Genomic DNA, 17,522 nt, shown 5'->3' with positions numbered 1-17,522 from the left:
AACTAGCATCACAAGAACCCAATGTCTGATCACTGGGATCCCTTGTACAGTGGACCTGTACTTACAGAGAACAACATCACCACATTGTCCAGGTTGTAATAGGAGAAAACCTGCTTTGCCAGATGGGACCTGCTTAACACAAACAGAACAATCGACTCATAAGGCTACATGATTGTACCATAACCAAGGTTACAAATCACTCATACTTTCTTTTTAATGAATTATCACAAAAATCGTCATCAGAAGTTCACTGTATTAGAAGTAATATAGATACATCTCTGTCACATTTCCTACTTATTGGAAAACTTTTCTTTAAAACGTGGTTATATGTTATATTTTTCTTTTTTGATTTTTTAATTTTGGTTAAGGGAATTGGTCAATTTTTTGTTTGTTTTATAGTAAAATGGGTTGATTAGATTTATGTTAGTTTTATCAGGTAATTGTTTGTCACACTGACTAACAGTAATGTGGACCTTTTATTCACTGGAGATCAAATTACACCTCATTGTGGAATATCATTCTATTGTCATGTTTCTAAGCAACAACCATTGTCTGCTTTAATTGTTTATAATTGTTGTGTTCTTGTATTTCACTGAGTGGCATCATCACTAAAGGATAAGGGGGCATGGCATGGGTGGGGAAGTTATGGGGGGATGGCAGGGGTGGGGGAGAAGTTATAGGGGGGATGGCAGGGGTGGGGAAGTTATGGGGGGATGGCAGGGGTGGGGATGAAGTTATATGGGGGATGGCAGGGGTGGGGAAGTTATGGGGGGATGGCAGGGGTGGGGAGAAGTTTTAGGGGGGATGGCAGGGGGCATGGCAGGGGAGGGGAGAAAGTTATAGGTGGGGGAATGGCAGGAGGGAGGGAGAAGTTATAGGGGGGGAATGGCAGGAGGGAGGGAGAAGTTATATGGGGGATGGCAGGGGGGAGGGAGAAGTTATAGGGGGGATGGCAGGGGGGAGGGAGAAGTTATAGGGGGGCATCACATTGAATGGTATCATCATGATCACTTGCATTGGAAGGGTAGAGGGAGGGGGCATGGGAGGGGTTGAGGGTGTGGCCGGGGTTCTAGATGTATCATTGTGTATATTGTATCATCAGTATTGTCATTATTGTTCAGTAGGGTATTAGACGCTTTCAGATCTTCTGCTTATGTTGTAATCGGAGACACTAATTAATGTGATTAATTCATTTTATTCTTAATCTTTTTTTTTCGTTACATACATGTAAACTTATATATCTGTATTTTAATTCTTGCTAGTAATGTTATACAGTGGTATTTAATGTAGGTGTAGTGTTATATTTCCTCTGGATTAGAAAATTATTTAATGTAACAGAGATTGATCTCTTTCTTCTTGAGGAGAAGTGTTGTAGAGATGTTTAATCATTAGAATCTATATATATGTGGTCATTGTAAACAGTATTATTAGTTATACAGTGTTTTAAGGGAGACAGATATACAGCTATCTCAGATAGAAACCAACAGGTGCTGTTATTAGCTGTGATGAGGATGAAACATTAACAGCACCCATGACGCTTTTTATTGAGAATTAGATAACAACAAAAAGATCTAAATTTTTTTAAATTGCTGCTTTTTTTGGAATGTTCTATTTTTGGTGTTTTAATTGACAAAAAAATTTGTTGCAAAGCGAAGATAGACTACTACTGTACAGGGGAAGGGAAGTAACTCTTATGAAATCAGTATCTTATGTTTTGTTTTATTTGTTTACAGGCCCACAGGCGCTTGAGAAGGACCGTACTATAACTATTATAGGGATTGTGATTGGCATATTGATTTTTGTATGCATTTGTATCGCCTCCTACTTCCTGGCAAAGTAAGTACTGATGTTCATTTCAATTCATTTCAAAATAGATTTTTTTTTTTCACTATTTTCATATTGAATATATATCACATTCATCAATTCAATTTGACAGAAAATTTTACTTTGAAAAGTGTGTCTAAAATGTGATGTTGTGATCTTGATTTTTTGATGTTTTTGATGGTTGGTTTTAGATGTATCTGAGCGTACATCATTGCTAACTCAATGCCATAAGACAAAGTTTTGGTTGAGATATAACGATATAAAGTCTATACTGTTACTCTATAATTTGTTCTTTGTTACTGAAGGAAACGGCGGGAACAGTTTCTACAGCGCCAGGAAGAAAAGAAGCGTAAAAATAGTAAGTTAGACAGCCAAGTATACATTCCCCCTAGTTACCGTCTCCTCAACTCCATGGACGATGTGGACGGAGGAACGGCTCCCAAGATCAAAACCATGCTGCCGTCACTTACGGAACACATACACACGGTAAGGACTATATTTAGTTATCAAATATCAATACATACATAGTGAAATCTCTACATAATGATTATCAATACATACAAAGTAAAATCTCTACATATTGATTATCAATACATACAAAGTGAAATCTCTACATATTGATTATCAATACATACAAAGTGAAAATCTCTACATATTGATTATCAATACATACAAAGTGAAATCTCTACATATTGATTATCAATACATACAAAGTGAAATCTCTACATATTGATTATCAATACATACAAAGTGAAATCTCTACATATTGATTATCAATACATACAAAGTGAAATCTCTACATATTGATTATCAATACATACAAAGTAAAATCTCTACATATTGATTATCAATACATACAAAGTGACATCTCTACATATTGATTATCAATAATATATAGTACATACAAAGTAAAATCTCTACATATTGATTATCAATACATACAAAGTGAAATCTCTACATAATGATTATCAATACATACAAAGTAAAATCTCTACATATTGATTATCAATACATACAAAGTAAAATCTCTACATATTGATTATCAATACATACAAAGTGAAATCTCTACATATTGATTATCAATACATACAAAGTAAAATCTCTACATATTGATTATCAATACATACAAAGTGAAATCTCTACATATTGATTATCAATACATACAAAGTAAAATCTCTACATATTGATTATCAATACATACAAAGTGAAATCTTCTACATATTGATTATCAATACATACAAAGTGAAATCTCTACATATTGATTATCAATACATACAAAGTAAAATCTCTACATATTGATTATCAATACATACAAAGTGAAATCTCTACATATTGATTATCAATACATACAAAGTGAAATCTCTACATATTGATTATCAATACATACAAAGTGAAATCTCTACATATTGATTATCAATACATACAAAGTAAAATCTCTACATATTGATTATCAATACATACAAAGTGAAATCTCTACATATTGATTATCAATACATACAAAGTAAAATCTCTACATATTGATTATCAATACATACAAAGTGAAATCTCTACATATTGATTATCAATACATAAATCTCTATATGATTATCATACATAAATAAAAATCTCTACATATTGATTATCAATACATACAAAGTGAAATCTCTACATATTGATTATCAATACATACAAAGTGAAATCTCTACATATGATCAATACATACAAGTACATATTGATTATCAATACATACAAAGTGAAATCTCTACATATTGATTATCAATACATACAAAGTGAAATCTCTACATATTGATTATCAATACAATACATACAATTAGTGAAATCTCTACATATTGATTATCAATACATACAAAGTGAAATCTCTACATATTGATTATCAATACATACAAAGTGAAATCTCTACATATTGATTAATATCAATACACATACAAAGTGTAAAATCTCTACATATTGATTATCAATACATACAAAGAAATCTCTACAATATTATCATACATACAAAGTAAAAATCTCTACATAATTGATTATCAATACATACAAAGTGAAATCTCTACATATTGATTATCAATACATACAAAGTGAAATCTCTACATATTGATTATCAATACATACAAAGTGAAATCTCTACATATTGATTATCAATACATACAAAGTGAAATCTCTACATATTGATTATCAATACATACAAAGTGAAATCTCTACATATTGATTATCAATACATACAAAGTGAAATCTCTACATATTGATTATCAATACATACAAAGTGAAATCTCTACATATTGATTATCAATACATACAAAGTGAAATCTCTACATATTGATTATCAATACATACAAAGTGAAATCTCTACATATTGATTATCAATACATACAAAGTGAAATCTCTACATATTGATTATCAATACATACAAAGTAAAATCTCTACATAATTGATTATCAATACATACAAAGTAAATCTCTACATATTGATTATCAATACATACAAAGTAAAATCTCTACATATTGATTATCAATACATACAAAGTAAAATCTCTACATATTGATTATCAATACATACAAAGTGAAATCTCTACATATTGATTATCAATACATACAAAGTAAAATCTCTACATATTGATTATCAATACATACATAAACTACAAAGTAAATCTCTACATATTGATTATCAATACATACAAAGTAAAATCTCTACATATTGATTATCAATACATACAAAGTAAAATCTCTACATATTGATTATCAATACATACAAAGTGAAATTCTATATTGATTATCTCTACAAAGTGAAATCTCTACATATTGATTATCAATACAATACAAAGTGAAATCTCTACATATTGATTATCAATACATACAAAGTGAAAATCTCTACATATTGATTATCAATACATACAAAGTGAAAATCTCTACATATTGATTATCAATACATACAAAGTGAAAATCTCTACATATTGATACATATCAATACATACAAAGTAAAATCTCTACATATTGATTATCAATACATACAAAGTAAAATCTCTACATATTGATTATCAATACATACAAAGTAAAATCTCTACATAATTGATTATCAATACATACAAAGTAAAATCTCTACATATTGATTATCAATACATACAAAGTAAAATCTCTACATATTGATTATCAATACATACAAAGTAAAATCTCTACATATTGATTAAATCAATACATACAAAGTGAAATCTCTACATATTGATTATCAATACATACAAAGTAAAATCTCTACATATTGATTATCAATACATACAAAGTGAAATCTCTACATAATTATTATTATCAATACATACAAAGTAAAATCTCTACATATTGATTATCAATACATACAAAGTGAAATCTCTACATATTGATTATCAATACATACAAAGTAAAATCTCTACATATTGATTATCAATACATACAAAGTGAAATCTCTACATATTGATTATCAATACATACAAAGTGAAATCTCTACATATTGATTATCAATACATACAAAGTGAAATCTCTACATATTGATTATCAATACATACTTAGTGAAATCTCTACATAATGATTATCAATACATACAAAGTAAAATCTCTACATATTGATTATCAATACATACTCAGTGAAATCTCTACATATTGATTATCAATACAAAGTGAAATCTCTACATAATGATTATCAATACATACAAAGTAAAATCTCTACATATTGATTATCAATACATACAAAGTGAAATCTCTACATATTGATTATCAATACATACAAAGTAAAATCTCTACATATTGATTATCAATACATACAAAGTGAAATCTCTACATATTGATTATCAATACATACAAAGTGAAATCTCTACATATTGATTATCAATACATACAAAGTAAAATCTCTACATATTGATTATCAATACATACAAAGTGAAATCTCTACATATTGATTATCAATACATACAAAGTGAAATCTCTACATATTGATTATCAATACATACAAAGTGAAATCTCTACATATTGATTATCAATACATACAAAGTGAAATCTCTACATATTGATTATCAATACATACAAAGTGAAATCTCTACATATTGATTATCAATACATACAAAGTGAAATCTCTACATATTGATTATCAATACATACAAAGTGAAATATCTCTACATATTGATCAATACATACAATCTCTACATATTGATTATCAATACATACAAAGTGAAATCTCTACATATTGATTATCAATACATACAAAGTGAAATCTCTACATATTGATTATCAATACATACAAAGTGAAATCTCTACATATTGATTATCAATACATACAAAGTGAAATCTCTACATATTGATTATCAATACATACAAAGTGAAATCTCTACATATTGATTATCAATACATACAAAGTAAAATCTCTACATATTGATTATCAATACATACAAAGTGAAATCTCTACATATTGATTATCAATACATACAAAGTAAAATCTCTACATATTGATTATCATACATCAAAGTGAAATCTCTACATACATAAATCTGATTATCATACATACAAAGTAAAATCTCTACATATTGATTATCAATACATACAAAGTGAAATCTCTACATAATGGATTATCAATACATACAAAGTGAAATCTCTACATATTGATTATCAATACATACAAAGTGAAATCTCTACATATTGATTATCAATACATACAAAGTAAAATCTCTACATATTGATTATCAATACATACAAAGTGAAATCTCTACATATTGATTATCAATACATACAAAGTAAAATCTCTACATATTGATTATCAATACATACAAAGTAATCTCTACATACAATACATGATATTTACATAATATATACAAGTAAATCTCTACATATTGATTTCTACAAGTAAATTCTATATATTGATTATCAATACATACAAAGTGAAATCTCTACATATTGATTATCAATACATACAAAGTAAAATCTCTACATATTGATTATCAATACATACAAAGTAAAATCTCTACATATTGATTTCAATACATACATAGAAACACATATGATTATCAAATCTTACATATTGATTATCAATACATACAAAGTGAAATCTCTACATATTGATTATCAATACATACAAAGTAAAATCTCTACATATTGATTATCAATACATACAAAGTGAAATCTCTACATATTGATTATCAATACATACAAGTAAAATCTCTACATATTGATTATCAATACATACAAGTGAAATCTCTACATACATTGATTGATTATCAATACATACAAAGTGAAATCTCTACATATTGATTATCAATACATACAAAGTAAAATCTCTACATATTGATTATCAATACATACAAAGTGAAATCTCTACATATTGATTACATCAATACATACAAAGTAAAATCTCTACATATTGATTATCAATACATACAAAGTAAAATCTCTACATATTGATTATCAATACATACAAAGTGAAATCTCTACATATTGATTATCAATACATACAAAGTGAAATCTCTACATATTGATTATCAATACATACAAAGTGAAATCTCTACATATTGATTATCAATACATACAAAGTGAAATCTCTACATATTGATTGTCAATACATACTTAGTGAAATCTCTACATATTGATTGTCAATACATACTTAGTGAAATCTCTACATAATGATTATCAATAATATATAGTACATACAAAGTAAAATCTCTACATATTGATTATCAATACATACCGTATTCGACCAAATAGGTGCCCATGTTCCTATAAGCGCCCCTCCCCATTTTTGAGGCCTTGATTTCAATTGCCCAGGCTTAAATAAAGACCAAAAATTGTACAGATTTGCAATAATTTTGTCTTAATTATTAGCACTTTTTCCTTTTTAAACACCCCGGGCGCTTATTGGGTCAAATATGGTACATAATGAAATCTCTACATAATATTTATCAATACATACAAAGTGAAATCTCTTCATAATGATTATCATTACATACATAGTGAAATCTCTACACAATGATTATGATAAGTTTATTGCGAACACAATGGCTTAATGAAATGAAATAAAAATATAATAGTTTTTATTAGGGCCGATGAGCTTATGTCATGGCGCGGCGTCCGTTGTCCGTCCGTCCGTCCGTCCGTCCGTCCGTCCGTCCGTCCGTCCGTCCGTCAACATTTCCTTTAAATCGCTACTAGTCAAAGAGTTCTGCACGGATTGTAACCAAATTTGGCCACAAACATCCTTGGGGGAGGGGAAACAGAACTTGTATAAATTTTGGCTCTGTCCCCACGGGCCAGGAGGGGCGGGGCCCAATAGGGGAAATAGGGGTAAATCCTATAAATCGCTACTTGTCCTAGAGTTCTGCATGGATTGTAACCAAATTTGACCACAAACATCCTTGGGGGAGGGGGAACAGAACTTGTATAAATTTTGGCTCTGGTCCCCCAGGGGCAGGAGGGGCGGGGCCCAATAGGGGAAATAGGGGTAAATCCTATAAATCGCTACTTGTCCTAGAGTTCTGCATGGATTGTAACCAAATTTGACCACAAACATCCTTGGGGGAAGGGGAACAGAACTTGTATAAATTTTGGCTCTGGTCCCCCGGGGGCAGGAGGGGCGGGGCCCAATAGGGGAAATAGAGGTAAATCCTTTAAATCGCTACTTGTCATAGAGTTCTGAATGGAATGTAACCAAATTTGGCCACAAAAATCCTTTGGGGAAGGGGAACAGAACTTGTATAAATTTTGACTCTGGTCTTCTGGGGGCAGGAGGGGCGGGGCCCAATAGGGGAAATAGAGGTAAATCCTTTAAATCGCTATTAGTCATAGAGTTCTAAATGGAATGTAAATAAATTTGGCCACAACCATCCTTGGGGGAAGGGGAACAGAACTTGTATAAATTTTGGCTCTGATCTCCCGGGGGCAGGAGGGGCGGGGCCCAATAGGGGAAATAGAGGTAAATCCTTTAAATCACTACTTGTCATAGAGTTCTGAATGGAATGTAACCAAATTTGGCCACAAACATCCTTGGGGGAAGGGGAACAGAACTTGTATAAATTTTGGCTCTGGTCCCCCGGGGGCAAGAGGGGCGGGGCCCAATAGGGGAAATAGAGGTAAATCCTTTAAATCGCTACTAGTCATAGAGTTCTAAATGGAATGTAACCAAATTTGGCCACAAACATCCTTGGGGGAAGGGGAACAGAACTTGTATAAATTTTGGCTCTGGTCCCCCGGGGGCAGGAGGGGCGGGGCCCAATAGGGGTAATAGAGGTAAATCCTTTAAATCGCTACTAGTCATAGAGTTCTGAATGGAATGTAACCAAATTTGGCCACAGACATCCTTTGGGGAAGGGGAACAGAACTTGTATAAATTTTGGCTCTGACCCCCCCGGGGGCAGGAGGGGCGGGGCCCAATAGGGGAAATAGAGGTAAATCCTTTAAATCGCTACTAGTCATAGAGTTCTGCATGGATTGTAACCAAATTTGGCCACAAACATCCTTGGGGGAAGGGGAACAGAACTTGTATAAATTTTGACTCTGGCCCCCCGAGGGCAGGACGGGTGGGGCCCAATAGGGGAAATAGAGGTAAATCCTATAAATCACTTCTTGTCCTAGAGTTTTGTTTGGTTTGTGACCAAATTTGGCCATAAACATCCTTGGAAGAAGGGGAACAGAACTTGTATAAATTTTGGCTCTGACCCCCTGGGGGCGGGAGGGGTGGGGCCCAATAGGGGATTTAGAGGTTAATATTAAAATTCCTTCAGAAAAGAAACAATGAACCTGTATTCAGAACATTACTTGGCATTACAAACCAGGTGAGCAATACAGGCCCTCTGGGGCTCTTGTTTATTTTTACAAGATAACAGAAAATAAAGATACTATTGTTGGAGTTATAACAGTCTTATCCGTTATCATGGAATGAAGTGAGGTGGCCGTTATTAAGATGTTGATAGCCAATAGAGATTACATGTTTCATTGTCAACAAACACTTTGGCATTTACACTATTATAAACTTTGTTTTTGATGTCCTTACAGGAAACACAAACAGATGAGACAAGCTTTATGCCTGTCAACCCCAACACAAACTTACGGATCCATAATAACCCTCTCAACAGATTATCACAACAACTAGCACCGTCCCCGTCAACCTCGCGTAATCGACTCTCCGCTGTGTCTGTTGATGGTAAATCAGGGCGTGATACTCCCCGAGATTCTCATTCGCCGCGATCATCTCGAAGTCAAAGCATCCCACAGGATGTGCAGCCTGGAACTTCAAAGGAGATGAAACCTAAGAATAAAATGGACCCCCCTCCGCCCTATAATGGTTGTGTACCTGTCATCCCCGTGCTGCGTATGGACTCAGTTGGTGGTGCCAGTAGTGAGGATGATGACCCCCAGAACACCGAGGCGTTGATCCCTCTCCACATCAGTGAGGGTGAGGACGATCGCTCATTAAACAGCCCAAGCTATAATACTACTCCTTTTGGAGAGAAAAAAATATTTAATAGTCATGGAAAAGCAGCTTCATCCCGTCAGACGGACATGAAGCAGCCGGCATCTTCTTGTCAAATGGATACAAAGGCGGAGATTCCTATTTATGTGAATGCTAACGGAGTTGGTTCTCAGTCGTCTCTAACCTCGACTGACTCCTCCACAACCGGTAGTGCTGATAGTGAGGTCAGCGCTGTGTATAACTATCCTCCGTACAATCCCAAAACCAAAGACTACCCTGACAGCATTTCCTGGAACGAGCGTGGCTCACCAGAACACGTGATCGCTGACAAGGACTGCCCTGTACTGCCTGTAGTCAAAAAACCTCAAATTAACTATGTAGATAAATCCTACTTGCCAGCCAAAAAGTTGCCTCGGGCTGGCTACCATGACATGCACATGGAGAAGAGGAACAAACTGAGGAATGTGATGGTGAGTGAACCGTCCGTACCAATCTGACAGTGACAAACTATTCACTCAATTTGAACCAAAGTTCACCAAAATCGCCAATACGAGCACAAAACTAAGTGATAACTCTATGAGTGACACTAATAGGGCCTAACAGGAGATGAGACCAGAAACAATTGTTCACCCCAGAACAGTCTCATAGGCCACAGACTGTGTGTCTGCTCCAGCTTAGATCTTAAGGCAGAAACTACAGGCAGAGGGCCACAAGACGTTCACAGCTCCAAGTCAGGAACTGTCATAGTAATTAGTTCTTGCATGTTCAGGACACTGATATAGTACATTTTTAATATTAATTTTGATCTTGCTTGCATTTGAAAGAAAAAATCAATGGAGTCATTACTTTTTTCTTTTTTTCGTATTTTCCGAACACATTGACTGTGTAGTTTGTCAATATTTGATAAGGGGAGGTAACTAGAATTTTCCGGCTGTACTTGTTTTGAATGTGCCTGTGCAGAAATAATCTGTATATATTGGATATAATTGTATTGTTAATAGTACAATATGCAGTGAACAAATTTCTTCCATTCCATGCATTTATGTGATTAAGATTGATGTAAACTTTTCTAGTATTGCACCTTGTCTACAGCAGACTGGTCGGGGTGTCTCAAAATGTTGGTGGTCCTTTTACTCCCGATTTGTGTAAGCATAATAGCTATTCATTATATGTAAAATTATGCAAATATTAGAAGTACACAAAGAGGAAGCTGAAATGATAGAAATTGTTATGACATACTTTAGTTAATCAGAAATTTAACATTGACACAAAATACATGATAGTTGACTGTTTAGGATTGGGGGATATAAACATAGAGACCAAAGAAGGATAAGGTTATATCTCTCTCGAGTGCTTGATACAATAACTGCCTTTTATTGCATTTATACAACCATCTATATATAGATACCTGTTTTTACACCTGTCTTTGAATGAATACCATACCTGTGCATAGTTCTGAAATGTTCACCTTTGACCTTTATTTCATGGTTGTGCTTTAATGATGTATATGAATGTTTTAGATGTAGGATATGGATAGCTAAATACATTACTATATGTAATAGTCAACCCAAAACTGGTAAGCCCACATATGTATGATTGTGAATCCCAAAACTGTTCCTGTATAAATGATGACAGCTCCATATCTATATAATGTGAACTCTGTATCTATATATATATATATAAATATGAACTCCATATCTATATATATATAAATGTGGACTTCATATCTATATAAATGTGAGCTTCATATCTATATAAATGTGAACTTCATATCTATATAAATGTGAGCTTCATATCTATATAAATGTGAAATTCATATCTATATAAATGTGAGCTTCATATCTATATAAATGTGAACTTCATATCTATATAAATGTGAGCTTCATATCTATATAAATGTGAAATTCATATCTATATAAATGTGAACTTTATATCTATATAAATGTGATATTTATATCTATCTGAACTTTACATCTATATAAATGTGAACCTCATATCTGTATAAAATGTTATAAATTTGAACCTCATATCTGTATAAATGTGAAGTCTGGATCAGTACCTACCCCTCTCCCGACCGTATTTATATAAATCTCATTCTAATTTTCTCTGGCCTCGCCACCTGTCTAAGACAGAGTGTTAGGGTTTGAACACTTAAACATGTGTATTAGCTGTACAACTGTCCACCCTATGTAATGTGCCATAGCCCCATTGGGACCAAAGCTATATAATAGTGTACAGTAGGATATCATTTATTGTAGGCCCTTTCTCTCTGGATCATAAAATGGCAAACATTCCTTTCAATCATGCATATGTATATAGTCCATTCAAACTATTTATTATGGATTTACTCTTTTTGTACACTTTCATAATACCAATGTATTTATAGGCTGCATGCTGAATTTGGTGATCAGTTGGTATATGTATTAACTTATAAAATGGTGATCAGAGTGAATTACATTGTACACTAGAACAGCTCTGGTAAAGCTGCCATGCAATTTATTGTTTATCTTTGTGATATATATCATGTTACCTATAATTATCTGTTAATTATATATGTACTTACAGTCAAGTAGGTTTCTTCTACTTATATAGTTATGTCTCTAGATTCTACTACCACTATACAAAAAGGCAATCGTTTCATAAACAATCGTTCAATGTTTACGGATTATGAATATTGGTTAGGAGAAACTTTGTAGGTTTATTACTGCAAGGTTACGGTGTTTTGTGTCTACTGCTATCAGTATTAGTAGATAATTTGTTACTTTGCATTTCAATTACTGATGATATATTTTTTATGTTTAATTTATATTTCATTGTTCTTAATTATTACTATTGAGTGCTTTCTGTACTTTAAATATTGGGACCTCAATTACAGTTAGTACTGATGTTAACGGTTTATGGTAGGATTGTAGCCAAAGAGAACAAACCATGCTGAAATACTTGGTTTCCTTTATCATTCATGTGCTATATTAGTTATTAGGTAAATGAGTTATTGGCGGAGTTTGTGGAGGGGTTGTTGATTTTTATTTTGATCACTAAATAGTTTTACAGTGAATGGTTACATAGTGTAGCGTCTAACACTGAGTAAGTTCTAGGATCTTACGTTTATTTCCGTCAATGCTTGACAAACACCATGTAGTCAAACGGTCCGGGACCTTTATATGCAAACTCTGTCCAATATTTGACAACAAATGAAGTTGTTATTAATATAATATTGATGTTAAATTATTGGAATGTCTGTGTTTTTGTCTTGTGAAGGAGTTTCCTGTATTGTCAGTGTTTGGACAGACTAGCCTACCATTGATATCAACCCAAATCCTCTGTGCTCAGCAACCAGTCATTTCAAAACAGCTATATATGCTTTGGTCATTGTCTTATTTAGCTTTTCTCTTTTATCAAGAAATCCAATATTTGTTTGTTTATCGATAATAAATTTATCAATATGAAGTTATTTGATCCAGTCTTGTTACAGTGTGATGGTATATAGGATGTGTTGTGTAGGAGGTGTTGTGTAGGATGGGTTGTGTAGGAGGTGTTGTATGGGAGGTGTTGTGTAGGAGGTGTTGTGTAGTAGATGTTGTGTAGGAGGTGTTGTGTAGGAGATGTTGTGTGGGAGGTGTTGTGTAGGAGGTGTTGTGTGGGAGGTGTTGTATAAGAGGTGTTGTATAAGAGGTGTTGTGTAGGAGGTGTTGTGTGGGAGATGTTGTGTAGGAGGTGTTGTGTAGAATGTGTTGTATGGGAGGTGTTGTGTAGTAGATGTTGTATAGGAGGTGTTGTATAGGAGGTGCTGTGTAGGAGATGTTGTATAGGAGGTGTATTATAGGAGGTGTTGTGTAGTAGGTGTTGTGTAGGAGGTGTTTGTGTAGGAGGTGTTGTGTAGGAGGTTTTGTGTAGGAGGTGTTGTATGGAGGTGTTGTGTAGGAGGTGTTGTGTGGGAGATGTTGTATAGGAGGTGTTGTGTAGAAGTGTTGTATGGGAGGTGTTGTGTAGTAGATGTTGTATAGGAGGTGTTGTATAGGAGGTGCTGTGTAGGAGATGTTGTATAGGAGGTGTATTATAGGAGGTGTTGTGTAGTAGGTGTTGTGTAGGAGGTGTTGTGTAGGAGATGTTGTGTGGGAGGTGTTGTGTAGGAGGTGTTGTGTGGGAGGTGTTGTATAAGAGGTGTTGTGTAGGAGGTGTTGTGTGGAGATGGTGTAGGAGGTTTGTGTAGGAGGTGTTTTGTAGAGGTTTTGTGTAGGAGGTGTTGTGTAGGAGGTTTTGTGTAGGAGGTGTTGTGTAGGAGATGTTGTATAGGATGTTTTGACTGTGATGGTATACAATGTGTTGTGTGGGAGATGTTGTATAGGAGGTGTTGACTGTGATGGTGTAGGATATGTTGTGTGGGAGGTTTGACTGTGATGGTATACAATGTGTTGTGTGGGAGATGTTGTATAGGAGGTTTTGACTGTGATGGTGTAGGATGTGTTATGTGGGAGGTTTGACTGTGATGGTGTAGGATGTGTTATGTGGGAGATGTTGTATAGGAGGTGTTGATTGTGATGGTGTAGGATATGTTGTGTGGGAGGTTTGACTGTGATGGTGTAGGATGTGTTATGTGGGAGATGTTGTATAGGAGGTGTTGACTGTGATGGTATACAATGTGTGTGTGGGAGATGTTGTATAGGAGGTTTTGACTGTGATGGTGTAGGATGTGTTATGTGGGAGATGTTGTATAGGAGGTGTTGATTGTGATGGTGTAGATTGTGTTGTGTAGGAGGTGTTGTGTAAGAGGTGTTGTGTAGGAGGTGTTGTGTAATAGATATTGTGTGGGATGTATTGACTGTGATGTTGTAGGAGGTGTTGTGTGGGATGTGTTGTGTAGGAGTTGTTTTGTAGGAGGTGTTGACTGTGATGGTGTAGGAGGTGTTGACTGTGATGGTGTAGGAGGTGTTGTCTGTGATGGTGTAGGAGGTGTTGACTGTGATGGTGTAGGAGGTGTTGACTGTGATGGTGTAGGAGGTGTTGACTGTGATGGTGTAGGAGGTGTTGTCTGTGCTGGTGTAGGAGGTGTTGTGTAGAAGTTTTGACTGTGATGGTGTAGGAGGTATTATGTAGGAGGTGTTGACTGTGATGGTGTAGGAGGTGTTGACTGTGATGGTGTAGGAGGTGTTGACTGTGATGGTGTAGGAGGTGTTGTGTAGGAGGTGTAGGAGGTGTTGACTGTGATGGTGTAGGAGGTGTTGTGTAGGAGGTGTTGTGTAGGTGTGTAGGATGTGTTGACTGTGATGGTGTAGGAGGTGTTGACTGTGATGGTGTAGGAGGTGTTGTCTGTGATGGTGTAGGAGGTGTTGACTGTGATGGTGTAGGAGGTGTTGACTGTGATGGTGTAGGAGGTGTTGACTGTGATGGTGTAGGAGGTGTTGACTGTGATGGTGTAGGAGGTGTTGACTGTGATGGTGTAGGAGGTGTTGACTGTGATGGTGTAGGAGGTGTTGTGTAGGAGGTGTAGGAGGCGTTGACTGTGATGATGTAGGAGGTGTTGACTGTGATGGTGTAGGAGGTGTGACTGTGATGGTGTAGGAGGTGTTGACTGTGATGGTGTAGGAGGTGTTGACTGTGATGATGTAGGAGGTGTTGACTGTGATGGTGTAGGAGGTGTTTGACTGTGATGGTGTAGGAGGTGTTGACTGTGATGGTGTAGGAGGTGTTGACTGTGATGGTGTAGGAGGTGTTGACTGTGATGGTGTAGGAGGTGTTGACTGTGATGGTGTAGGAGGTGTTGTCTGTGATGGTGTAGGAGGTGTTGACTGTGATGGTGTAGGAGGTGTTGACTGTGATGATGTAGGAGGTGTTGTGTAGAAGGTTTTGATTGATGGAGTGATCGTGTGTGGACAGTACTAATTAGTGTGTAGATGTTTTTGAGAGGCATCAGTGGATTTGTTTCAGTGGTATTAATGTGAAATAGTGACCGTCTCATTGTAAGGTACATGTTCAAAGATGGTGACAGAGACACAGCACACATCCTTTATTGAAATCTTTCTGTGGAGGTTGATACAAATGATTTGGGAACATTCCAGTTGAAGGTTGTGTCAGGTCGTTTCAAGTGTCACTTAGGTTTGAATATTTTCTTGTGCTTTAAAATGGAATTAAAAACTTACTTTTGTAACCAACTCTGAATTTAGAATTACCAAACATACTCCAACTTCCTGTGACAGGATTAGGTTGATTTAGTTCCCAGAATCCCCTTGTAGTGTGATTATTAGTGCGCCATTTTTTACCCAGACTCCCTTGCTGGGTTACTTACACTTGTATTTGTCTAGTTTACTGTTCCTTGTGCGTAGTTTACATGTTAGTTCAGTAATAGATGTCATGTATGTATTTTTATATAAAAAATGTCAATAAACATTGCAAAACACGACCAATATGTTTTTCTGTATTTTTTCTGAGGATGGGCTCTGAATCTAAGCTACTGAACAGCTGAACCAATGGTTCTTATCAACTGCCATTTTAAATTACTCATGGGTTCAAAATGTCAAGTATATCTACCAGAAAAACAAGATTGCTTATACTATTTGGCATCAAATTTTCACCCTTAAACAACTTCTTCTCAATACATAAATCTCCTGAAATTTAACCAATAACATATTGTGGCTTGAAGGCTTTCAAAGTCAAATGAATAATCTAAACCTTCATTCAAGGCCAATGACAAGATATTTGGTATAATCTGTGTTTTCAAATAAATGAACTCAAATTTCATTCAAGCCCACAATGTGGAAATCACTTGAAATTTTCAAATGATTATTTTCCCACTAAATAAAGACACCCAGAAAATGTACTACTGGACTGCAAAGCTAATCTAAAGAAGTTACCGTGGTTTTCATTCAAGGTGGTCTAAGAGTGATGCATAGTATGTGTGTTCTATATGTCGTTAACTTCTATCTTCACTTACATCAATGCCAGCAGGGGCAGCTTACTATTTAGCTGTAAGATAGACTGACAGTTTTCTATTTCTTTCTGTAACACCCCTCTGTATATTAATCAGGCCAGTAATCATTTTATAATGGATACCTTCTTAGTATCCATTTAAATAGCGACGTTGGATAACCAAAAAGAATTACTTCAATAGCCCCTATCATACTATTATGCCAGTCATGGCCCCTATCATACTATTATACCAGTCATGGCCCCTATCATACTGTTATACCAGTCATGCCCCTTATCATACTATTATGCCAGTCATGGCCCCTTTCATACTATTATACCAGTCATGGCCCCTATCATACTGTTATACCAGTCATGGCCCCTATC

The 17,522-nt window shown here is 34.9% G+C and overlaps 2 protein-coding genes across 7 annotated transcripts in view; one reads left to right on the top strand and one right to left on the bottom strand.

Moving 5' to 3' along the window:
* LOC138322678 (pro-neuregulin-2, membrane-bound isoform-like) overlaps positions 1-16,632 on the top strand; it is a 95,636-nt gene extending 79,004 nt beyond the window's left edge. For 4 of the 6 annotated variants that reach the window (XM_069266707.1, XM_069266706.1, XM_069266705.1 and 1 more), the window contains 7 exons: positions 1,734-1,836; positions 2,130-2,310; positions 9,818-13,949; positions 14,462-14,710; positions 14,748-14,850; positions 14,902-15,465; positions 15,718-16,632. In XM_069266707.1, coding sequence (XP_069122808.1) covers positions 1,734-1,836; positions 2,130-2,310; positions 9,818-10,732 — 1,199 coding nt within the window. In that variant the 3' untranslated portion in view covers positions 10,733-13,949; positions 14,462-14,710; positions 14,748-14,850; positions 14,902-15,465; positions 15,718-16,632. The remainder of the gene's footprint in view (positions 1-1,733; positions 1,837-2,129; positions 2,311-9,817; positions 13,950-14,461; positions 14,711-14,747; positions 14,851-14,901; positions 15,466-15,717) is intronic. The other 2 variants (XM_069266703.1, XM_069266704.1) reach the window with 2 other exon arrangements.
* LOC138324206 (mucin-2-like) lies at positions 13,673-16,409 on the bottom strand. Its single transcript, XM_069269287.1, has 3 exons — positions 16,373-16,409; positions 15,520-16,111; positions 13,673-15,434 (listed from the first exon to the last, which is right to left on the bottom strand). The coding sequence occupies exons 1-3, from the start codon at positions 16,407-16,409 to the stop codon at positions 13,673-13,675; spliced, it is 2,391 nt and encodes a 796-aa protein (XP_069125388.1).
* Positions 16,633-17,522: the final 890 nt, after the last annotated feature.

Source organism: Argopecten irradians, chromosome 5 (assembly GCF_041381155.1).
Source record: "Argopecten irradians isolate NY chromosome 5, Ai_NY, whole genome shotgun sequence".
In the NCBI taxonomy this organism is placed as follows: Eukaryota; Metazoa; Mollusca; class Bivalvia; order Pectinida; family Pectinidae; genus Argopecten; species Argopecten irradians.
Note: the sequence above shows the minus strand (reverse complement) of the source record. Positions and strands in the feature narration are given on the sequence as shown.

What these genes read in the sequence shown, in the direction of transcription:
- LOC138324206 (XM_069269287.1), bottom strand. Translation starts at nt 16,409, where the DNA reads ATGTTTGGTAATTCTAAATTCAGAGTTGGTTACAAAA. An exon ending in ATTCAGAGTTGGTTACAAAA is followed by an intron (nt 16,112 to 16,372) that starts GTAAGTTTTTAA and finishes CACACTAATTAG; the next exon opens with TACTGTCCACACACGATCAC. An exon ending in ACACCTCCTACACCATCACA is followed by an intron (nt 15,435 to 15,519) that starts GTCAACACCTCC and finishes ACACCATCACAG; the next exon opens with TCAACACCTCCTACACCTCC.